Source organism: Ctenopharyngodon idella, chromosome 7, assembly GCF_019924925.1.
Source record: "Ctenopharyngodon idella isolate HZGC_01 chromosome 7, HZGC01, whole genome shotgun sequence".
In the NCBI taxonomy this organism is placed as follows: Eukaryota; Metazoa; Chordata; class Actinopteri; order Cypriniformes; family Xenocyprididae; genus Ctenopharyngodon; species Ctenopharyngodon idella.
The window spans coordinates 33,089,227-33,115,585 of NC_067226.1; the positions used below are offsets into that span (position 1 = coordinate 33,089,227).

At 36.6% G+C, this 26,359-nt stretch overlaps 1 protein-coding gene across 2 annotated transcripts in view; it reads left to right on the forward strand.

Moving 5' to 3' along the window:
• The window catches only part of adamtsl3 (ADAMTS-like 3), a 207,091-nt gene that overhangs the window by 106,843 nt on the left and 73,889 nt on the right, over positions 1-26,359 (forward strand). For both annotated transcript variants that reach the window (XM_051900104.1, XM_051900105.1), the window contains exons 5-8: positions 4,606-4,651; positions 7,299-7,535; positions 12,971-13,097; positions 23,088-23,162. In XM_051900104.1, coding sequence (XP_051756064.1) covers positions 4,606-4,651; positions 7,299-7,535; positions 12,971-13,097; positions 23,088-23,162 — 485 coding nt within the window. The remainder of the gene's footprint in view (positions 1-4,605; positions 4,652-7,298; positions 7,536-12,970; positions 13,098-23,087; positions 23,163-26,359) is intronic.

Sequence of the window (26,359 nt, forward strand, 5' to 3'; positions counted from 1 at the left end):
ATTTTATTTATTTATTTATTTTACTTTTTTTTAGGATTCTTTGATGAATAGAAAGTTCAAAATAACAACATTTATTATAAATAAACATTATAAATATCTTTACTGTCAATTTTAATGTGTCCTTGATGAATAAAAGTATCATTTCTTTCAACAAAACAAACAAAAATAATCTTACTGACCCCAAACTTTTGAACGGTTTTGATGTCTTTAGTCAAGCTTTTCTGCATTTCTGTAGTAGCTCTTAGGTTTATAGGGTTCTTGAGTTTGTTTGACACGTGGTTTGGGGATTTATACAAAAGAAAATCTTGTATTACTCAATCAAAAGATTTTTTTTTTTCCAATATCAAATTCAATAACAAATCTGATTTGATGCTATTTCATCCACAGAAAAATGTCTTGCACAGATAAAGTCTTTGCGATATTAAACAGACCATCATGAGTTTGCCGTGTGCTACTGGAATAACCCCCACTCTCTTCCTCCTTTTGTTTATTGTCAGTAGAACTTTAGAAGCGCTCGAGCAGTGGGCCAGCTTGTGTTGTGATTGGGTTCTGCTGATTACAAGAAGATCTGGAAGTGATTCCACAGTTGATTATGTGGTCAGCGAACAAAGGCTCTCTTTCTGAATCGTAGCATCCAAGCAATATCGCTTGCACACAGGCCAGAGCACCTGTTAAAGAGCACTGAAGTAGAAATAACAGACATCTATGGTTTGGAGTGGAGACTACTCAGGCCGTAGTTGACCTGAAAGAGAAGACTGAACGGGGATTAAGAGTTTAAGCTAATAAAAACACATACTTGTGGTGCATTATGAAATACATTGCAGTAATCCTTTTATTAATATACTATAATATAATTAAAACTTTTATTCAGCAAGGACACATTAAATTGATCAAAAGTGACAGTAAATCTTTATATATATATATATATATATATATATATATATATATATATATAAAGAATTGTTTCTTGAACAACAAATCATCATATTAGAATGATTTCTGAAGGATCATGTGACTCTAAAGACTGGAGTAATGATGATGAAAATGATGCTCCCTTCTCATGATTGGCTCCAGTTGTCACGTGTTGTATTGGTATAAAGCACACAAAGACAAATAAATCAGAAGAACAGTCTTTAATCCAAACTCACTCAGGAAAACGGACTTCACAACACTTCAATTTAGATCTAGACAGGACAAATGAATGAACTCAGGAACACAAGGAGAATATATACAAGACCAAACAAGGAACTAATGAGTTAATTAATTAGACAAGAGCTGAACAGAATGCAACAATCAAACACACTGGGAAAACTGGGTCAAATGACAGGAACACTGAAAACACAATGAAACAGAAAACAGAACATAACTTTGACATCAGTATAATGCATAAATGCAAAAGAGACTAAAAGGCCATATGGCCAGTAATAAATATTCAGTTAACGCAGGTCCACAAAAGCATTTTTAGCAAGCTGAAAAAACACCTGGTGCTCTTCTGAAAATGGCCAGTTGGTGGTGCTTGAGATCGCTTTGGAGGCGCAGCGTTTTTCCAGCTGAGACGCTTTGTTTGCTATGATGATTTGGAATATCCATGACAGTAATGTGTTACTAGTATCTAATTTTGAAGAATATTACTGAATACAAAAGTGCAGTAACCAGCAATATTAAATTCTCCATTGTTGTTCAGTCGTTGTACAATAAGAATGATTGGTCGGAGTAGTATTTGTCCCGCTCCTCTTCCAGTGTGATTGGACGGCTGTGTAAGAGTAGTCTCAGCCTCAGACGTCATGCCCACGGACCGTTGGCTGAATGTCTGATGAATACAGCACACAAAATTGGAAACACTTCAGGAGTTTCAAAGTCGTCATCTGATTGGTTGAATTCTACGGGATTTCCGGGAGACGTGTGTCGCATTCTTTTAACGGTCCACCTGGAAATAAAGATGTCGTGATGCCAAACCCCCTCATGGAAAAAGAAAGACGTTGTGTTTACGAATGTATCAATGAGCGCTTACCAGGATCAGCTAAACTCTGAATTTTCAAAAGTATGTGAAGTATGTAAAGCTTGTGGCATAGACTCTTTAAAATACATCTAAAGCCACGTTTCCACCGAAATTATCCGGAATAATTTGTCCCAGGAACTTTTTTCCCAGGAACTTTTTTTCCCCCAGACCTATTGCTAGCTGTGTTTCCATAGCTGTTCTAAAGGGTTAGTTCACCCAAAAATGAAAATTATGTCATTAATTACTCACCCTCATGTTGTTCCACACCTGTAAGACCTTCGTTCATCTTCAGAACACAAATGAAGACATTTTTGATAAAATCCGATCGCTCAGTGAGGCCTGCATCGCCAGCAATAACACTCCCTTTTTTCAATGCACAGAAAGATATTACTAAAAACATATTTAAAAAAGTTCATGTGGCTACAGTGGTTTAACCTTAATATTATAAAGCGACGAGAATACTTTTTGTGCGCCAAACAAACAAAATATTCAACAATATCTAGTGATGGCCGATTTCAAAACGATGCTTCATGAAGCTTCAAAGCTTTACGAATCTTTTGTTTCGAATGCTGATCAGCATGTTCAGCACCCAAGTCCCACCCATGAAAGTTCCAGAACTTTGAAAAAGTACTACCTAGTGAGCAGCGACTTTCTGAGGGAGAATTTTTTACCCGGAACTTCATTTAGACCCTGGTTCCTGCGGTCAAAACACACAGAGTACCACCACAAAATTCCTTGTTCCTAGGGACAGTTCCTGCGGTGGAAACGTGGCTTAATAGTTTCACATACCAGTCTGTTATTGTATGGACATAGACTTTACATTTTCACAAACGTAAACATGACGTGGAACAAAACAAACTGTGATTGGTTGCTTTATATGTCCTGACCTCTGGGCAGTTCTTAGCCAATGAAAGCTGCTATGGAGTCTGCCATCAATCTGAATGTCTGGCTACGCGGGACTAAGTAAAAAGTGACCGTGATGAGAGCGCTGCATTTTACCCAAAGTTGAACAGTTTTCAACAGTCATTTTCATCAGAATGCCTTTACAAACAATTTACACAAAAATTCATTCTGCTAGTGGATGATAACTGGACTAGGGATGCACCGATATGAACATTTTGGCCGATACAATAACTGATAATTCTTTATATTTGAAAGTTAATAACCGATATATTGGCCGATAAATCTAAATCCAAATTGTTATATAATTATATAAGTCTCACCATTAAAGGCCATGTCCCAAGCACACAATTATACTGATGTTATATTATATCATTATAATTTTATGTAGCCTATATTTGCACTGCACATGTTGCACTTAACGGTATTTTCCTTTTTGGGTCCAATCATATTTCAAACAATTCAAAACCATCATGGTGAACAGTGCGCATCTGAAGTGTCTCAGCTGAAGGAAAATTAATCCATTATTTATTGGCTTTAATATTTCGGCCAAATTTTCTTATTGGGCCGATAATGATAACGTTAAAAATGAAAACATATATCGGCCGATACCGATATGGTGAGCGATATATTGTGTATTCCTACACTGGACACCTCTTGCTGAATTAAACATGCGGCAAATGTAGTGAGGTCATGTTACAACGATGTAGCATAGTACTGTTTATAACATATATACATAATTCTTGCTGTTTTACCTTAAACCGTGTCTACACCAGACGCAAGTGACGTGACACGACAAAAGCAAACAGAATCCATTATAATCAGTAATGCTGTCTACACTGGATGCGGCATGGCCCGACACAACAAAACAAATAACTGACAATTTACTGATGCCCTGTTTTATTTTTGACTTACTACTTTTTTTTATTTAAATAGTATGCAGGATGCAGTGCATACACTGCAGCATTCTCTAAATATAAGCTAGTATTCCATTCGAAATGGTTTCGCTCAAGGGCAGGATGATTGCAGAGAAAGATTCTGATCTTAATAACAGTCTGGTTGCATCTTCCTTCCAACCCTCAGAAGTCTTGTGATGTGAACCTTTTCTGTTTAGGATGACTGCTGCTCTTCTGAACGGAATTAATAAGCTAAAATATGATAGGCTAATGTTTTTAGGCTGAGGTAATAGGACATTTAGAAAGCCAATATCCTGTTGTCTCTAAACATCCTTTTCTCAAAACACATTGCTGCTTATTTCATACAGCTGTAGCTGCATTCACATTTTTTGGTGCCATCAGAGATAATCACAAGTTGCAAATCATTTCCTTTTTTGTTGTTATTATTATTATTTATTTATTTTTTCATGCACGTCTACTGGCTTGACAGTGTTGTTGTTATTACCTGACTGGCAATCTAAGTGCAAAATATTTGACAATGGAAAATAATGTTTTGTCGAAGGAATTTATTTTTTTGATAAGCTGTAGCAGGCATTCATTTTATGTTCTCAAGAAGCACACAAGCAGACAAAGAACCTCACAAACGAGTGGGAAAAAATGATCAGGAGCAGGTCTAAAAATGATTTCTGTAGGGACAAAAAGTAGGGTGTATCCTTTCCCCTTGATACAAAAGACGGAGCAGCTGTACCACAAAGAAGAACAATGACTATGTAACATATCTGATTTTGTTGTTTTGTGTTTGTTCGACAGGAACTGTGAAGGCAGAAACATCCGCTACAGAACATGCAGCAACACAGTAAGTCAGTATGATATGTTATGAGCCCCACCAAGAATCTGCAGAAGTGCCACAGATTTATATAGAATTTGAATGCCTGTCTTTCATAAAATTATTCAGACGCCCCATCCCTTGCTTGTTCGTTTATTAGATATTTGGACTAATTCTGGTAGAGTGTAGCACTCACAGCTCCATTTAACCAAGTTTAACACCATTCATTTAGTGGAATTCCACACAGACTTTCCCTGAAATTTAGCACAGAAAACACTACAAAAGTATGTAGATTAATCTCAGTTTACTTAAGGGGGATTTAACCAATTTTGCAGTGTATTTTAAACGTCTTTTAAAGTATAATACAGTATACGTTCTTTTGCAAAACATTCAATACAGTATATATTTATATCCAACCTATTTCCATCACAAAAGTTTTGCAATGCATAATCACTGAAATATAATTTTGTCCCTTTAAATGTCCCTTTAGGCCAGAGGTGTCCAAACTCGGTCCCGAAGGGCCATCGTCCTGTAGAGTTTAGCTCCAATTTCCCTTAACACACCTGCCTGGAAGTTTCTAGTGTGCATAGTAAGAGCTTGATTAGCTGGTTCAAGTGTGTTTAATTGGGGTTAGAGCTAAACTTTGCAGGACAGTCGCCCTCCAGGAGCAGGAGTGGACACCCCTGTTTTAGGGACTCTGTATAAAGGGAAGTGAACTAGATTTTGTGTGCATCTTCCTCTCGGAGAGAAAGAGTGTCATGTAAATTTTAAGGTGGGAATCAAGAACTGGTTCTTAAGCCCTATTCGGACAGGACTAGTTTTACAAACGTAGTTCGAGCTTCAATTATTTTCACCCGATGTCTGTGATTTTATGTACTGATTTGGACGGGACTACCATACAGAGGTGGGAGTGTGTGTGTTCTGGATGTGGGCGTTACGAAACTCATGTGCTGTGTTTGCATGCATCATTTATGACGTATATCTCTTTTAATTTATTTATTGATTTAATTTTAATTTATTATTAAAACCCCAATTAAGTAAACTTCACGAGTTGTAAACTTCACAAGTGACTGTTTATAATAAACCCACATATGTGAGCAGCGAAATCTAGTAACTATCTTATAGTCTTACCTGACACTGAAATTAAAATGGGCAGTCTTCACAATTTCTCAGTTTCTGGCTCTATTTGTTAATTTTATAATTTATTGTTTCATTGGATACTATCCATATTGAAATTAAATAAAATTTAATTTTACTCACCCTCATGTTGATCCAAACCCGTAAGATCTTCATTCATCTTCAGGACACCAATTAAGATATTTTTGATGAAATCCGAGAGGTTGAGATGTTATGAATCGACGAGAATACTTTTTGTGCGCAAAAACAAAACCAAAATAACTACTTTATTCAACAATTTCTTCTTTTCCATGTCAGTCTCCTACGCAGTTGACGTAGTAAATGCAGTGCAGCGCTTCCGTGTTCTACGTCAAAACGCCGGCTCGCTATTGGCCAACACTGTACACGTGAGCACATTCATAACATTAAGGTTGAACCACTGTAGTCACATGGACTATTTTAACCCCTTAGCATTCTGGGTCTTGAAAGGTGCAATGACGTTGCTGCCTATGTGTAGTTCAGAAAGCTCTTGGATTTCCTCAAAAATATCTTAATTTGTGTTCTGAAGATTAATGAAGGTCTTACAGGTTTGGGACGACATGAGGGTGAGTAATTAATGACAGAAATAGAAACTAACCCTTTAACAGATCTTGAATGTTTACATTCTCTTTCTTATGCAAGTGACGTACATTTTCTATTCATAAATTATTTATTTGACTCATAAATCAATCTTAAACTCCTTAGTCTAACGCCTTGAAAATAGTGAAAATAAACAGCAATGGAATTGTTACGCAACCAGAATTGTTAAGTGAGATCAGAACCAGAACTTTGCTTTATGATTCAGTCAATAGTCCCCAACTGCTCTGAGAGCTGTTAGATGCCCATTCGTCTCAAGGACCATTTTAATCAAAAGCCAGTGTTTTTCTACCATTGAAGTGGTTTCATCTGCAATCACATTCCTTCTTCACCCACAATTCCAATCAGAGCCATCTGGGAAAGATTCCCAGCATAACATTTATCCCATTTCCGTCAAAACAGTGAGAACTGATGCTTGGTCTTCCCTGTCAGGCTTTATAATTACTGTTGATGAGGTTCATTGTTGAATTGTTCTTTTTATTTCCATTACTGACCCTGACGTTGAAGACTTGTCATTTGTAATCGCTCTATCCGATGGAGACATCACTGATGATCTTTGCACATGGGGGTTTCTGAGCCGATCGAATGATTAAATAAGTTCAGAGTCCCAAGCTCTAGAGGAAGAGCTGTGGTTTTCTTCAGTGCACAGGAGATGACATAGGAAATATTGTTTTTCAAAACATGGAGGTTTGCCACAGTTCAATTACACTGTCACCATTTGTTAATGCACCCGGTCATCTGCATATGTTTTATGATGTTTCGCATACGGTCACGATTTAATCTTACCACATAGAAAATAATATTTCCAGTGTCATTGTCAGGTCATCTTATGCTTTTGGGTCTTTTAAATGTCAGTGTTATTATATTATAGTCAAATATGTAATAAAATATCTGATAGCCGCCAAATTTTCTTTCTTCCAATCAGGACTGTCCTCCGGAGTCAGGTGACTTTAGGGCTCAACAATGCTCCGCCCACAATGACATCAAGTACCAGGGACAAACCTACGAGTGGATACCTGTGGCGTACGACCCTATGTCACCCTGTGCCCTCCGATGTCAGGCCCGGGGGAAGAGCCTGGTGGTGGAACTGGCACCCAAAGTGTTGGACGGCACTCGGTGTAAAGCGGACTCTCTGGATATGTGTATCAGTGGGATCTGTCAGGTAATGAACTTAAGCTATGTAAACTGAAACATCATTGTATAATTACATTATAAGAGTTGCCACAAGGGGCACTATAGCGAGCATTAGTTGTTTTCAGTAACACTTTAGTAGAGGGAACACATATTCACTATTAACTACGACTTTTCCCTCAGTAAACTCCTAATTTCCTGCTTATTAATAGTTAGTAATGTAGTTGTTAAGTTTAGGTATTGGGTAGGATTAAGAATGTAGAATAAGGCATTAATATGTGCTTAATAAGTACTAATAAACAGCCAATGTTCTAGTTATATGCATGCTAATAAGCAACTAGTTAAAAGACCCTAAAATAAGTGTTACCTTGTTTTCTATGCTTAGTTGTTTATTTAAAGTGATAGTTCACGCAAAAATAAAAATTCTGTCATCATTTACTCACTCTCATGTCGTTCCAGACACATACAACTTTGGTTGATCTTCGCAACACAAATGAAGATCTTTTTAATGAAACTTGAGAGGTTTCTGTCTCTCTATTGAAAGTCCATGTAACCAAAATAAGATCCACAAAGGTCATACAGGCTTTGTAAAATGAATCCATATGGATTCATTCATTTTATATGGATATCATTTAAAGTGATCATATCTCTTCACAAGACTTCAATTAAACGACTTGATTCATATGGATATATTTTACATCACCTTTATGACCTTTTTGATGTTCTTAATTTGTGTTTCAAAGATAAACCAAAGTTTTATGTGTTTGAATTGACATGAGGATGATTAAATTATGACAGAATTTTCATTTTTGTGTGTACTATACATTTAAGGTCTTAACTGAAATCGCAAAGCAAAACGTCTTACCGATAATGATTTGTTTTATGCAAATTCAAGATATTTGTTGAATACCATGCATACATAAATCATTGGTTATTTAAAAGTATTGCATGTATATTTAGTAATACTTATCCACTGGTACAAGAAAAAGAAGAACTTTTGTCAGATCATCCGTTGTTTATTTGCTCAGTTTTGGCTGTTTTTGTACTTGTTTCTGGCTTAGATTTGTGAGATGTCATAAAAAACGACTGTCCAGCGGAAGTAGGAGCTTACCAGGTGCACTTGAACGCAGTATGAGATGGCAAAACTCCCAGAAAACCAAAAGTTCTGTTAGAAATTTAAATCTGAAAATGTTATTTATATATAAGCCTACTTAAGTGAGCATTTACAGCGCTTAAGTTAAGACCTCTGTCCTTTAAAGTATAGTCTAGGCTTGTTGATGAGGTGAAAAACGTTCTTCTGAAGCCAGAGTCGCTTAGTATTTACGAGGGAGAATTCTTGACCTTTTCAGCCCTGTTCTGACATGCATTACAGTAATATTAGGACAATGAGAATAAGCTTTACAGTTTTATCCATTTCTTTTCCTGAATGTATTTGGATCCGATCTCCATCCACTGGAGTTACCAAACCATCTGCTTCTGCCATAGTATCAGTCTTTTTTTATTGCGTGTCCAAAAGCGTAATGTTATTGTTTGATGGTATTGACGCCAACAGGTTTTCCATTCTGGATATTTCTAACTGCGCAGCTCACATTTCCCCCCCCAAAAAAGATAAAAAACTTCAGCTAAAATGAAAAGATAATGAAATAATGACCATAAACATCGGAAAACCATCTCTCTTATTCAGTGTTACATATGTGGGGATTTGGGGTATATTTAGGTCACGATTCTGCCAGATTAATCTCAGTTCTTTGTCCTTGTGTGAGCAAAAGAGAGAAAGACGCCGAATCGACAGAAAGACAGGGGTTGAGTTTCCATTTGACCATGGCTCCAGTTTAGGAAGTTAAAAACACAGGATTTCCTAAAAGAAGTTGCTTGGAATTTAACTAACAGTAATTACTTTTATAGAAAGCTTGCATAAATGTTGATTTAGCACTAATTTAGCATTAATTTCACAAATAATGCACCTAGAGCTTTGCATTGCACAGTTTACTTTGCTATGTTTGATGAAAAGCTTAACGGCTAACTTGAATCACACATGCCTTGATAACAAATTACATTACAGCCTTGACGTCATTGGATTTCGTTCAGAGTTGTGCGACAATCAAAGACTGTTTGCAGATACCATAGAAATGATGAGAAGTGTCGTAAACTAAATCATACCTTCCAAGTCAATTGATGAGCAATTTTTGTCTATACTCACTGAGAAATAAAATTGGGAATTGTTGGCATAACAGTGATAAGTTATGCTGTATTTCTTAAAAAAAAAAAAAAAAAAGGCTTAGGGGAAGCATGTACAATGAAAATAACAAGGGTCCTAAAATAGACCCTTGAGGTATACCACATTGTAGCTGAGCCGATGTAGAAGAGAAGTTGCCTAAATTTACAGAGAATGTCCTTTCTTTTAGAAAGGAGGAAAACCACTGGAGGGTCGTCACGCAGTTGTCCGTGACTTCTCTTATAAAACTGTGTGTAAACTCCAAATGGAATGTTTAAGAGCAAACATGTTGAAGATTACCGAGGGACTGTCGATTCATTAAATGATAAGCTATTTCCTCACAAAAGTGGTTTATTCAGCGTAGTGAAGCCTCTCCTATGTTGACATCCATTAAAAAACGGCCTCTTGTCACCTCTGCAGGCTTGCCTTCAGGATGCTTTGACAGTGCTCCCATTCTCCATCTTTATTAGTTTATGATAGTGTTGTCACGATACTGGAATTTTCCTTGAAAAATATCAATATTCGATACCATTTTCGATACCACGGGGGAAAACTGCCAAATATACTGACATACAGTTAATTTGTTGTTATCTAATAATTTTTTTGATAATTTGGGTGATTTAGTTGTAATAGCTTACACACAGCACAGAGAGACTTTATTTGAATCATTGAACTACAGTGACAAAAAAGACAAGTGAACATTCAGTAATAAAGTAAGAACAAATAAACAAATTGCAAACGGTAGCACAAATAAATACAATAGAATAAAGAGACAAATAAAATAAAATGGCTTTAAGTTTTTCAGGTGGGTCTAACAGTATATTCAGGTAAGAAATACTACAGAAATGAAAGTAATCAAATTGTAAAAATTAATTCAGATTAATGCTTACAATTAAAGTTACAAAAGTTATTCAGTCGAGAGCAGTGAGTGATTTTCCCTTTTGCAGCAGGTTTATTAGGCTGCTGTCACTTTAAGAGCTTATGCACGGATCCAATGTAGGCAATGACACAACATATGCTTTCTTTCTCAACTATTTACATTCCCAAACTGACTGTGTTTACCTGAATACTCGGCAAGATGGGCATTTTGACATAAAGCTGTGTGCATTTGACCGTTTAAGTGCAATAAGCCTCGAAAAAGAGCTCAATTTGGTACTCACGATCTGTTTGAGAGGCGGCTTTATGAGAGCTCCCTTAAATAGATCAGTGGTGTGTGCACATTTGGTTTGAATGCAAAAAAACCTGCAGGAATGTCTAAAATTATGCGCAATACAAGCACTATTCAACCGGAGCGAACGAGACAAGTGAGTGACAGGAGGCGGGTGTGTGTCAATTCACTGTCGGAGAGAAGAGAGAGTGAGAACACGTAGCTGATATCACTGTATCAATACTGCAGAAAAGGAGTACTGGAACCGTTTCAGATATTTCAGTAACGATACATATAGAAATATCAATATTTTTGACAACACTAGTTTACGATTTGTTTAACGGTCCTATCTAATACGTTATTGGATAGATCTGTTAAACAACAAAAAAAAGTAAACGGTAAACGAAAAAGTATTATAGCGTCGCCAGTTGAGCAGAAATACATAATCATGTTTCGCTTGGTCCCTTCAAAGTCGCGTTGGATTTCTTCCTCAGCGTAAAGGTTGAGAAGTTTCTGGACCTCTGTGTCAGTCAGTGTTCATGTTCGTGGAGTAAATATATAGGTTATAAACTGTGTTTACACAGCTTTTTAAAAATGGCGGGTACCGGTGTTTCGCATGCTATTGAGCTGGGTTAGACCCTACTCTGAAGTAGGAGCTAATTTAGTCCCCCAAAAGGCGTTCCTAAAACTAAAATCGCTCCTTCCTGTGGTGCGAACACGCCGAAACACGGTTACTTCTGCCAATAGTTATAGGAGGAACTTTGAAACCATTCCTCCAGTGTGAAAGCCCCTAATGTGTCACTATTTACCATCATGTATTTACCCCAATATGACTGACTTTCTTTTTTCCCCATGAAAGTAGTCCATATGACTTGTGCACAATATTCCAAGTCCTCATTAGCTTTGTGTGAGGAACAGTCTGGAACAAGTCATAATTCACTGAAAATCTTTAAAAAAAAAAAAAACTCTTTTGTGGTCTTGAATATATTTAAAAATGGCACATAAAAGGCATGTTCTGCCAGGTTTGACATTGCTCTTGCGTGTTTCAGAACTGAATGTGATGTGCCAGTTTGAATAGGTAGAGTATGAATTTAGTGTTATGAGATTTGAGAGCTACACCGGAGAAAACATTTTAACCAAATTACAGATTAAATTTAAGTACGTTTATCTATTCCTCACACAAAGCTTATCGTATGGTTTTGGGAAGACTTGTTTTAAAGTCATACAAATTTGGAACAGCATGCCGTTACATAAATGATGACAAAATTTTAGTTCTCTTAATGTTTTCAGTAGACTTTCGGCTTTCCATTTGGCCCACAGCAAAGAACCACAATAAACTCTAACCAAACCATATAGAATTATCAGAATTCAAAGCAGTGTTGCGCAGGAACTGAATTCTACAGTGTTGATGAAACTTCTCTTGCGTTGCTCCTATTTTGACCTCAGCCCATGTGAGTATTAGGTAAATTGGCGTAAATGAAGCTTGTCTGTTTACTTGTGCTTGTTTACCAGAGCTACTGCTGTTTGCTTTCTCTGGCTACTTTCCCTATTGCCCTGCTAGTGTAAACAGAATTTTGCATTAAAACTGGGCAGCTTTTCTTGCACAGATGGCAGATTCTTTGCACAGCATCACTGTCAGTAGCACAGATTTCTGGGTAAATATTGAGGATACTGGGAGCAAACTTGAGCACAAGGGATGAAAACTTGTGAAAAATGATTCAGAATTCTCTTAAGTTTTATATGTTGGCTGTCCATGAATTTTTATGATGCTAGTTAGAGTTTAAACATTGTAGTTTGGAGCCGTGCTGTGCCAGTGGCCAGAGCATTGATTTTATAGCCAGTTTCTGTTCTGTTATGGAGGAAGCATGTTTTTTTGGTGGAGGTCCCGCAGACATGTCAGAAATCAGGTACCTTCTCTTAAAATAGGGTTTCAGCTCTGGGGATGAATCAGGAAAATGTTCAGTACAAAATGCTGTAGTGGATAATAAGCCTAAGTTGGAGAGTAAGTCATTTTTTGTGACTTGAGTGCAACTCGACTGCCATTCTATGTCCGTTCTGTTCCATTTTGCCTTTTTCTGAGTGATTCCTCTGTCATTTATTACAGGAAGTTGGCTGTGACAGACAACTGGGGAGCAACGCTAAAGAGGACAACTGTGGTGTGTGCGCTGGAGACGGTTCCACTTGCCGACTGGTCCGAGGTCAGGCGCTACCCCATGTGTCACCTGAAGAACGTAGGTACACGCATGCATAAGCACATTCTTGGTTTTGTTTTTGGACTATTGCTCGGTTTGTTGATCTCAGTGACATTTGGACTGGGATTGCTTATAAAGTTAGTGTTTGAGTTTAGATCATATATTGTCCGTGATTAATGCTAATATTTATGTTTGTCTTCATTTCTTAATTTTCAAACGTTAAATCGCCAAGCTTTTATTATGTCAGAAAACCACAGGGAGCCCTTAAAGGATTAGTTCACTTCACAATTAAAATTTCCTGATAATTTTCTCACCCCCATGTCATCCAAGATGTTTGTGTCTTTCTTTCTTCAGTCGAAACAGAATTTAAGGTTTTTAAGGAAAACATTCCAGGATTTTTCTCCATATAGTGGACTTCAGCGGTTACCAATGGTCTTCAATGATCCCAGACGAGGAATAAGGGTCTTATCTAGCGAAATGATTGGTCATTTTCTAAAAAAAATTAAATTATATACTTTTTAACCACAAATGCTCGTCTTGCACTGCTTTGCGATGCGCCACGCATTACGTAATCACGTTAGAAAGGTCACGCATGACGTAAGTGAAAGTACCAATCCAGTGTCTACAAAGTGAACATGCAAAGACTAAGTCAAATGGCCTTTACAAAAAAAGGTAAAACAACGGTGTCAGAAGATTTAGAAGTTGGAAGAGAAAATGAGACGGAGTTTTTCACCCTACTGCGGTACTTCCGCCTTCGTCACACGTGACCTTTCCAACGTGATTACTTAATGCGTGGCGCATCACAGAGCAGTGCAAGATAAGCATTTGTGGTTAAAAAGTATATAATTTTTTATTTTATTTTTAGAAAATGACCAATCATTTTGCAAGAAAAGACCCTTATTCCTCGTCTGGGATCGTGTAGAGCCCTTTGAAGCTGCACTGAAACTGACATTTGGACCTTCAACCCGTTGAACCCCAGTGAAGTCCACTATATGGAGAAAAATCCTGGAATGTTTTCCTCAAAAACCATACTTTTTTCGACTGAAGAAAGAAAGACGTAAACATCTTGGATGACGTGGGGGTGAGAAAATTATCAGGAAATTTTAATTCTGAAGCAAACTAATCCTTTAACGCTTCACTACAATAGTTGGGTATATAAACACTCCTCATTACAAGTTTGGCACAATGATTGTTGCATGTTGCATTCCCAAATGCACGTTATCCACCTTATTCCTGACAAGCCTACTGCGTTTTGAATTATATGTGGCACTTCCGGTTTGGGGAACTTACATTCAAAAAGACTGAAAGGAATCATTCCAAATCATAAGGTTGCACTACAAATAAAGCTTATCCTTCAGTTTTTCCTTCATGTTTTATTTTCAGACATCATGAGAATAACGTAACGCTTGGTATTTTACCATGACATGTTATAACAAAAATATCTATGGCAACATATGTTACATAATACACATATATACATATTTCTATAGTGATATTTAACCTGTCTGTTATTGCTGTGGAAAGAATCGTGTTTTTGGGGTTATTCATGTTGTGTTGAAAGTACCTTGTTGATGCTTTTACACATTTAAATGTGCTTTTAATGTTTAATAATTGAAGGGTGAGTAGAGTAATGTCATCTCATTGTACATATTACATGATCGCCTTTCACTGATTGTTTACAGCTTAACAGAAGTTACACCCATAATTCATGCAAAGCGTCATGGGGCGTAGGAATAAGGTGGATAAGTGACCCGGATGAAGAGATGAATTTGTGTGGAGCAGCATTTACTGTGAACTAATCCGATCTGAGACACTGAAAGCACTGGATCATGAGCTTCTCATGTGTTAAAGATGTGCTTCACTCTGAAACACACAGCGCCATTTGATAATCACACTAAGCCATGTAGCGATTTTGGTTTTATTCCAAGTAACCATGCAGCTCTGTATGATTCTACATGATATCCCCTTCTTTAAGTTTATTGCTGTATCAAATCAAATAATCCTCAAGGTTCAGAAACACTAAAGCCATAAACGGTTGTGTTTTAGGCAGTCTTACATTCCCTGTGGTCTTCGGTTAGTGCAGGCATTGGCAGCTTTATTAGCCTGCTTAATTTATATGATTGCCAGCAGTCGGATTGTTTGCATTCTGGGACTGAAGATAGAGTTATTGATTCCCTTTAAAGCGTGTGAGGGAATCTCAGTCCATTTGTGAGAAATAACACACTTCATTCTGTGGCTCTTGCTTGTAAATAGCTAGTTGTCATTTATTTAAGATTATTACCCAAATACTCAGTTTGTGTTTCTGTCTGCTGGGCAAGCATTTGGTTTTTAGGCAGGACGCCATTGCTGAAATCATGTCTGTTTAAAAATATCAAATAACCAAACTGTTTTATGTAACAACCACACCCCAAATTAATTAAGACAGCTTAATTTTATTTCTGCACGCAGAATGTTGCCTTTAAACATGCCAGCCTGAGGAGCGCAAGGCTATTTCTGTGGCACTTCACAGCATTTATATTGGTTTTGGTAGATTCTGCAGTGTCTTGTGTTTGATGGCTGCTGAGGATTTTTCCTTATCCAAAAATTCCTTTGTCTTACAGCAATGTGCTCAAATGGCTCTGATTACGGCTCTGTTCCAAAACCTAGCGAGCCGCGTAGGCAGCTTTTTAAGGCATCATAAGTGCACTCCCCACGCAAAGCCTGTTCCAAAGCGTAGGTAGCATGACTATGCTGCCTTCTAAGATAACTTTGGCAACATCACATGCGTCCTTTGAGGAAAAATTCATTGTGAGATGGATGATACAAGACAAGTTAATTAATATATACAGTACCATTCCAACGAAGTCTCTTATGCTCATTAAGGCTGCATTTGTGTGATCAAAAATACAGTAAAAACAGTAAAATTGTGAAATAATATTACAGTTTAAAATATCTGTTTTCTATTTGGGTTATTCCTGCATTGAAAATATTGTGGTGGCCACCAAAATTAATCTTTGTCCCACAAAATCTTTGATACCCTCTGATATCCGGCTGCTTTAAAACGCTCCTGTGGTTGTTTGTGTAAGCACTCTGTGAAGAGAATCAAATGTTTCTATTTACAACATGTTTTTACAGCGTTGAGCCTTACAGCCAATCACAGACATGTTCTGTTGAACATGTGAACGCAATGGCCAATCAGTTTAAGTTAGTCAGAATCCGCTCAAAATGGCTAGGTTTTTGTTCAGCATGAGTTTTACATGTGAATGCTTTTATTACAACCAACAAAGTACACTCTAAAAAATGCTGGGTTAAAAACAACCCAAGTTTGGTTGAAAATGGACAAACTCAGCGATTGAGTTGTTTTAGCCTAGCGGTTGGGTTAAATGTTTGCCCAACGTGCTGGGTAGTTTTATTTAACTCAACTATTGTTTAAAAATTACTATATGTCTGGCTTAAAATAAACCCAAAATAGGCTGGAAATTAAAAATCAGACTTAATTAATTACTGGAGGCAACAATAATAATCAAAAGGAGAACATTTATTAAAGGCCCGCTGAAGTGTCTTGGAACGCGCAGCATTATTTAATGTGTTGGTGTAATTTCAATTGAAACAGGAAGACAGGGCAGGACATATTGAACAGCTCCACCTCTTTTTTAAAATAGCCAATAGCGTTTTGTTTATACCACTACTCGGCCAGAGCCGTTAAACTCAGTAAAAACTCTGTTTCCATCTAATCTCTAACCATTTCTATTCCTAATGCCCTCTATATCACTTTAAAATACAGCATTCTGTGCAGAATTCAAATGGGTCCGATACCGTTTGTTGTCTGAGTCGACTCGCGGTCCGCGGATATGATCCGCTCTGTGCTCTCGTGTCTCTGGACTAGAGCAGACTGTGCTCGCGCTGCGACGGTTCACGTGACACTAACGTGAAAACGGACTTCATTCGCGTCGATGGAAAGTATTATTTAGTTCCCTGTCCTCTATATAGTGCACTATGTGCCATTCACCATGTAGAAACTAGTAAATGTGTGAACAAATGACCGATTTCAGCCGCAGCTTAAGCATCTGGTTATAGTGTAGAAGGGGCGGGACTTCAGATTCTAGAGAGCATTCGATTGGACAAAAGATCTGACGAGAAGCTGAAGTGCGATGTGATGTCATGAAAATCTGTGATCCATTTTAGCGGAAGTGAGAGACTAAGTTTTTAAGGCTTATATCTCCTAAATGCAAATTTTGTCATTGTTTTGGAACACACCAGCTTATTCATAACCTTAAGGCTAACATATTCATAATAAAGCTAAAAAACTTAAATTTTGATTTCATATAATATAAAATAGTTCTAATTTACTAATACTGATAAACACGTGTGTTTTATTTCTCAACTGTTCACGTTCACTTAAGCCATAACCAACTATGTTTACTAGGATACTCGCCAAGATGGGCATTTTGATATAATGTTGTGTGAATTTGTCCATTCAAGCGCAAGAAGAAGCGAAAGAGAACTCAATTCAGTATTCGCACTGTCTGAGAGGTGCGGCTTTCTGGACGCGCGTTTTGGATGTGTGCACAAAACGTCTCACATATCGAGTAGCAAATTGAGTTCTTTTATTGTCAAGTCAAGTCAAGTTTATTTTTAAAGCACATTTAAAAACAACAAATGTTGAACCAAAGTGCTGTACAATTTGAGAAAAAGAAAGGATTGCACTTATTGCACTTAAATATTTAAATTGGTAAGGCTTAAAAACACATGCAAAGTATAAATGTTTGTGATGATGCAGCACTGGCCCTGTAATGCTTAGTAACATAAGATTTATTATGAACAAGATTAACAAGCCAACATGCGAGACTGTGCACTGGACACAAACAATGAACAAAACAAAGGGAGGAACTTAAATACACAAAGATGATTACTTGAATATAAACCGATCTGGACAGTGACAGTTCCGTCAGTTGCCCTGCTATATTTTGTACAAGTTTCATTTTGTTTTGGCAAGTATTTAATTTTTTTTTTAAACAGAGAAAAACATTGGATTATGCAACAGACATTATACAACTCAGTGCCTTCACACAGTTAATTAAAACCATCAGTATCTGCCTTTTTCATGCTGTAGCCGATATGCAGATGGTTTTAAATTTGGCTTACAAATATCATCGGCTGATACATTGGTGCATCTCCACCAGTGAGTTTCGTCATAGATCATTCCAAATAAGATTGATTTAGGTTGATGCTGCCTTGGTGATGGTGCCTGACTTTGTAGGCAATAGAAAGCAAGGCAGCTTACTAGGTTTTGGAACAGAGCCTGAGTGACTGGAACTTTTCTCCTAACCAAGACGTTTTCACACAATCATGCTATTCATTTTCAAAGCCTGTTAAACCAAGAACGAGGTAACTCGATCCAAACAAGTTATGCATTCTTTAATAAAAGCCGTCTCTCTAATAATTCACATGCATGGCACTGACACGTAGGCTTCTCGTAAGTCGTATAGGGCCATCATGAGGTCTCCAGATGGAAGTCCGGTGATCGGATAGGTCATTCCCCAAAGGACTTCAATCCGGGCTGGATGACGGTCAGGATTCCAGAGCGTCACATGGATCTGTTAATATTAAAATGCAATAAAGCTGCTAATGAGCCTCTGGCTCTTATAATTCATTCCTTTTACTCGGCAGTGACTCATTTTTGCATTCTTGAAAGGAGAGTGAGAGAAACACAGATGCATTGTGGGAGCATTTGTGTGATTTTAATTTTACTTGCGGGTCTGATGCATCTTTGTGGAGCAGTTAGCCACATTAGATTACTTTTTTCTCCATCGTTATAAACAAATTTGAAGTCACACTTGCATGGTTGGGTTATTTTTAAAGCGAGAGTAATTACGTCTTGGGTTTTTTTATTGGTAATTTTGAAACGCAGCATTGTTTGGCCATTTTTTGCCCTGTTTACAACTGACTGGTGTCTGATTTTTTATTTATTTTTTTTTCATTATAGCAATAAATTCAAGTACTTTCTATATATGTTTCCAAAAGTAAATATTTTGGGGCTCCCATGACGTTGGCGCATTTCCAAGCCCTATAATTTCTGGATGCGGTAAGCATTGCAGAGCGAAGGGAAAAACACCTCTTTTTCTACATTAATTCCTGCTAATGTAATAAACTGCATTAGCACTTTGCATCTACACAAGCCGCTCACTTTATATTTGACCCCAAAGTGTCTCAGTTAAAACTGTTAAAGAAGTTATTAAGGAAGCTACTTTGAAAGGGTGTTTGCTGTTGAAACCAGGGCAATTTTGGCCCTGTGGACTTTTTCTCACTAGTTAATTTATTTGTCTACTAAAAATTTCCAAGGGCTATAATACATGCACAACAGAAGAATTGTCATTTTTGTAATTTTCTTCAGAAAATCATGAACATTCCCTTCACATCTCAAACAAGGTGTAATTTTTAAAAGCTTTCTGTGATGCAAATGATAGTGATGGAAATGCAATTTTTAACATTTTTAGAATAAAATGGCTGATTCCTTTGCCTTGTTTTAGGTAATTTCATAGCTAGCATGTTAAAAATTTGTATTTATAGGTAATGATTCATATTTTTTATCATGTATGTTCATATTTTAAGATTTCCTCACAAGGAATGATTCACCATTTTGTCACTTAAATAAAAAATAAATAACTAATTAAATAAATAAATAAATAAAAATTATCTGAAAAAAAAAAAAAAAAAAATATCCCGGCTTCCACAAATATATAGAGCAGCAATAAATAAATAAATAAATAAAATAAAATAAAAAATCTTCATCAAATCAGAATGATTTCTGAAGGATCATGTGACACTGACGACTGGGGTAATGATGCTGAAAATTCAGCTTTAATCACAGGAATAAATTACATTTGATAAAATATTTTAAAATATTTTAAATTGTAAAAATATTTCACAATATTACCTTTTTACATTTTTGGGAAATAAAATTGCTGATTCCTTTGCCTTGTGGATAATTTTATAGAATGTTATGAATTTAGCCATATTGTAGCATGTATTAACTGAAAATTCCTTATTGAAATTAAGATATTATTGTGTTCATTGTGAAACTGGATTTTATGTATTGTGAATACTATATAATATTTTCAAACTATTTGCATATTTTTATAATGTCTCATATTTTATATCAAACATGCTCTTTGGTAACCAAGTGAACTAAGTATTGATAAAACGATAAACATTTTTGATCACGGTGGAAACGACGCCACAACTGAGTGACAGTCATAATTTTTTTTTATTATAATCAATATTATAATAATATTTCATTATAATATCACAATTTTTGCTTATTTCAGTCTTTGGATTTAGATTGTTCAGATCAGGAGCCACTGAATCACTTTCACCCTGTTCTTCTTCAGAAATCCAACAGTGGCCTTAGATGTGTCTTTAGGATCATTGTCCTGTTGGAAAAGTGCACGACGACCAAGGGCACGGAGTGATGGTAGCATCTTCTCGTTCAGTATAGAGCAGTACATCTGTGAATTCATGACGCCATCAATGAAATGCAGCTCCCCGACACCAGCAGCACTCATGCAGCCCCACATAAGGACACTGACACCACCATGTTTCACTGTAGGCACCATGCATTTTTCTTTGTATTCACCTTTGCGACGCCATACAGTTTTAAAGCCATCAGTTCCAAAAACATTTATCTTGGTCTCATCACTCCAGAGTATAGAGTCCCAGTAGTCTTCATCTTTGTCAGCATGGGCCCTGGCAAACTCTAGATGGGCTTTTTTGTGCCTGGGCTTTAGGAGAGGCTTCTTTCGTGGACGGCACCCACGCATGCCATTCCTCTGCAGTGTACGCCGTATTGTGTCACGGGAAATAGTCACCCTAGTTTGGCTTTCTACTTCTTTAGATAACTGCAGTGAACTTGAAGTCGATTTTCTTCAAACCTTCTCATCAGAAGACGCTCCTGTCGAGGTGTTAACTTCTGTGGACGACCTGGATGTCTCTGTGAGATGGTTGCAGTTCCATCTTTTCTAAATTTTTGTACCACTTTTGCTACAGTATTCTGACTGATAAGTAAAGCTTTGCTGATCTTCTTGTAGCCTTCACCTTTCTGGTGTAAAGAAATGATTTTCTTTCTCAGGTCTTGTGACATTTCTCTTCCATGTGGTGCCATTGCTGACAGCATGAAATGGGAAGGGGTTTTAACACCCTTTTATAGTCAACTGTCTGCTGGACACCTGTGTAATGAATAATTAGACTCCCCTGTGGTTGAATTCTTGTTAAATTAGACATTTGTAGTCTAAAATTTAGCTTTGCTCCAGAGACTTTCAGTGGGGTGTACTCATTTTTGCATCACCCTAATTTGACTAAAACTGAAAATTTTGTTCTCTAAGTTATATTATTAACCTTACTTTCATGTTATAAGTTAAACAGATGTTATATAAAACTTAGTCTTGTCAACATTTTGGAAATTGTTTTTGTGTTCATTGAGATATTGTTTAAAATGTTACTTTTCATAGGTGTACTCATTTATGCTGTGCACTGTATATATGTATGTATATATATATATATATATATATATATATGTATATAATATTTAATCATGCATGTTCATATTTTAAGATTTCCTGACAAGGAACGATCATGATTCACCATTTTTCCCCTTGTGCAAGACGCTTGCAAGGAAAATTCACACAAAAAAAAGAGAAAATTCTTTCATTATTTACTCATTCTTATGTTGTTCCAAACCAGTTCCAAAATATATATATATATATCCCTGAAGGTCCTTCAAAAATTCTCCCTTTTTGTTCTACCACAGGTTTGGAAAAACATCAGTGGGGTAAATAATGACAGAATTTTCACTTTGCTCCAGGGGATTATCCCTGTAATAAGTCTCTTTGTATAAGAAATCTAAATAAAGAATAAAAAAGTAGTAGAGATGAGTAACTGGATGGATTTCCTGTATTCCACCCCATTCTCTCCATTACCCCCTTTACGCTTGCTTTTACAGAACGCTCTCTATCCAACCATAACTGAAAGCACTCAGGCTGCTCTCTATTGTGGTTTTCTGTTTACTGAGCTGGAAATTGGTGGGTTTTCTTTTTTCAGCAGTACACTGGGAAGCCACAAATGTTTTTTATGGAGAGAGGTCGAACACATTAAGCGTGTCAGAGTTGCAGTGTCTGTGTGTTTGCAATTAATTTACTCTCATATGTAATGACTGTATTTATGTGCACAATGGATACTGACGTGAGCCGTGAGGGATGCTGTATTTCGGATCTGTGTTTGGAATGAAGCATTGCATACTGCACTTACTGGATACTGTATGTCATTCAACACTAAAATTTTGTGTTATTGTGTAAAAAAAAAACACTGGATGGAAATGCCAAGATGCTCATAAATTCTAAAAATGCACTCAACTAAGGCAGATAATTTTTTATCTAATAAACTTGCATGACTTTGCCTCAACAGAGGATGTGATTGGATAACCAATAACATCTTCTGGATAACCTATCACACACCATCTCAAATGTTGGTCTGGTCATTCTGAAATTGCCTGAGCCAAAGTCTGTCATCAAAATGGTTTAGTATGAATACCTCGCAGAACAGTCTCACATGATTGCGGTCCTAAACACCAGGCATCCGCCTCCGAACGCAAGATAACATGACAGCGTTTATTGAGCCGCAAGTTTGCAGCAACTTCCATTTTTATTACAGATATTTTGCATCAGTTTCCCAGGAAATGACTATTTTGTTCTCCTGAACACATTGGATGGAAATTGTGCTTTATTCACAAACTTTTATGCGATATTCCAATTCTGTGCACAAGTTAAATTCGCCACTTTGGATGGCTTTGCATGTTGATATTAGTGAGTGTCATCTAGGAAATAAATGCAGTTGTTTTGCATTTTTAATCTAATTTTTGTTTTTATAAAGTGTGAGTGCAAATGAGATGGTCTGTTTTATTTTTTAAACTGCAGCTAAAATCACATCTCATGCTAGGATGCAGTCACTGAATTATGTGTTTTGATGACTCTCTGGTTTGTGATTCTTCTTTTGCAGCCATGAAGACGGTGATAGAAGTGCCGATGGGTAGCAGAGGCCTCCGAATCACAGCCAAGGGACCAGACATGATTGGTGAGATTGTGCATGTTAACTTTATACAAAGATCTGTGGTGTTTCACAGCTTCTGGGTCTAATCCTTGACTTGACATAAAACTACCATGGATGAAGTCTCGACTTATTCTGGCGGTTAGAAGCCATTTAACACTAGTCAAAGGCCAAAGAGGATTTTTGTTGGAGAATCAACATTCTTTAATGAATTAATCCAGCTTTCTGCCACAGAACCGAGACTTTAGAGTGTAATTATAATAGTGTCTCTTAGTGTTTTGAGAGTTAGCAAGATGACATTCAGCTGTCAAGGAGTTGCTAGTTTTTCCACACCCTCCAGTTTTTGTTCCAGAGAGAATTTCTAAAATCTGAAAGTTAACACTATTAGGAATCTCTCAAATGACAAATCTTATTTCATACTAAAATCAACTGAAATATGAGAAATTATGCTTATCGTAAAGAAATTACGGTAACATACTTTAGTATAGGGAACACATATTCACCATTAACTATTCACTATTCCCTCAGTAAACTCCTAATTTACTGCTTATTAATAGTTAGTAAGTTAGTTGTTAAGTTTAGGTATTGTGTAGGATTAAGGGATGTAGAATAAGGTCATGCAGAATTAGGCATTAATATGTGCTTAATAAGTACTAATAAATAGCCAATATTCTAGTAATATGCATACTAATAAGCAGCTAGTTAAAAGACCCTAAAATAAAGTGTTACCGAAATTACTTATTTGTAATTTTTATACCTTCATTTTTATTTATTTCATGGACTTTATATTCTGTTTTGTTTCTCTTAGTTCCTGTTTCTCTGCTTTGTTTAGTTTTGGTTTCCTTGGTTATTTATTATCTCCTCGTTTGTTTCTATGGTTATCACCTGTCAGTCATTATGTTCGTTTTGTATTTAAATTCCCTGTTATGTTCAGTCCCTTGTCGGTTCTCGTATGTGTTTAGTTGGTTTGCCATTTCTCCTACATTTCCATGTGTGATCCTGAGTGTTATGAGTAAGCAATAAGGTACTCGAGGCTGTGCTGTATCGTGAATAAGTCACAGCTGAAGGGTGTTGTTAGGCAAGAAGTCTTCAGCCGTGACTTATTCACGATACAGCACTAGCCTCGAGTACCTTATTGCTTTTATAAAACGGTTACCACACAATACAAATATTAAAGGCAGAAATATGTATCAATGCAACTTTCATGAAGTAAACTTTCACTAAAAGTCTTCCTTCCGCCGAAAAAATAGTCCCTGACCGTGAACAGCAACAGAAGTTACATTTTCACGCCATTAGATGGCGGCAAAGACTGTCTTTATGAGTGTGTCAGTCAGTAGTGAATACTTTTATATTGAAAAGACTGAATTATTTTGAAAACGAAACAAGACGCAACTGACAAATGCTTTGACTAGTGCTGTCAGTCATGGGAAAACCCCTTAACTGTTAAAAGGACAAGATAATACATCAGACATTTCAACAGATTTTTTATTATGGACATAGGACTGACCTGAAGGAAAATGCTAAATCTGAATGCAGGTAATAAACTCGCTCACTCGGATCTTTCTCACAATACTCTTCTACATGATACAGTAAGCTTCAATGAACATTATCAGCTGAGAACAAACAGTTTATGTTGCTAAGAGTGGTTGCTAAGGGTGTTGTGTAGTGATACACAGAACCGTTGGGTGAAGCGGTCATAGCCCTGTTTTATCATGAATAAAACACAGCTATTGACTAATCAGAATCAAGGACAGGAACTAACCGTTTTATAAATATTAAATAAATACTATTCTGAGTTTCTATTCCGTTTCGTCATGTGTGCTGCAGACCAGATTGTTACATAAAGGAGTGGGATTAATTTTTATGCTAATGCAATTATATTTTTCATGCAATTTTTATGTATTTACTTTTGTTAATTTTGGGGTGAAATATCACCCAATTGTGTATTTGAAAGACTTTGTGAGATTTATCCAAATTTGAGCAGTTCTTTATATAGGAATTTACTATATTTTATTAAATAAATTATATTTCTATAGGATTATCATATATATTATATTAGAAATTATTGTAATTATATGGGATAACGGTAACACTTTAGTATAGGGAACACATAAACTATTAACTACGCCTTTTCCCTCAATTAACTCCTAATTTACTGCTTATTAATAGTTAATAAGGTAGTTGTTAAGTTTAGGTATTGGGTAGGATTAGGAATGTAGAATATGGTCATGCAGAATAAGGCATTAATATGTGCTTAATAAGTACTAATAAACAGCCAATATCATAGTAGTATGCATGCTAATAAACAACTAGTTAAAAGACCCTAAAATAAAGTGTTACCGAGATAACTTTCACTGCATACTTGCACAAAATCAAACCTTAGATGAAAGTCTGACCTCTCACGCTTTCATTTGTTATAGTTAATATTTTTCCCCTTTTTTTCTTTTCTTTTTTTACATTTGGGCATTTTAATCCATTTATAACCTCTCTCAGAAAGTCGTCACAGGTCATCAGAGGTATTTCCAAAGAGCTCTTCCAACATCTGCAATATAGTCTGAACTTCACAATGCCTCCACAGTGACACGGCCAAACTGTATTTGACACAGTCGCCTGGTGTAGTAGCACAGTGTGGGAATGCATATGGATTTTATATTTCTATCTAGCCTGAAAGCAAAAAAAGACGCAAAAAAAAAAAGAAGAGAGATTTCCTATTACCTGAGTGGGACTGGCAAATGCTAAGAGGTTTGAGGGAACTTTAGGATAGAGCAGAAGAATGAAGTGTTCATGCAGGCTAATTTGTGGTGGCTGAGAGCCCAGTACAATGGAGACAGAGCCAGTAATCTAGCAGACTTCCATAACGGACACACAGAGTATGCTGAAGTCCAATCCCAAAGTACCGTTCCACATCCGATGGACCCACACTCACACAAATACACACTTCCGTTCTGTTGAAAACCACGTTTCAAACTACACACACTGATATCTAAACCCTATAACCTGCCCATTACTCCTTTTTGGTTGCAAACTAGATCTCCATCAAGAACTGCAGGGCATTTAGTGGGTGTTTGACTTGTCAGATGTTTCAAAAATGGGGTTTGAGTGACCTGAAGATTACTCTTTCCCAAAGCTCACATAATGAATGCGAAAATACAGATAATACCTTAAAAGACTAGAAATATAAAGAAGAAAAAGATGTGCACAGTACCTCTCAAAAATTACAATTT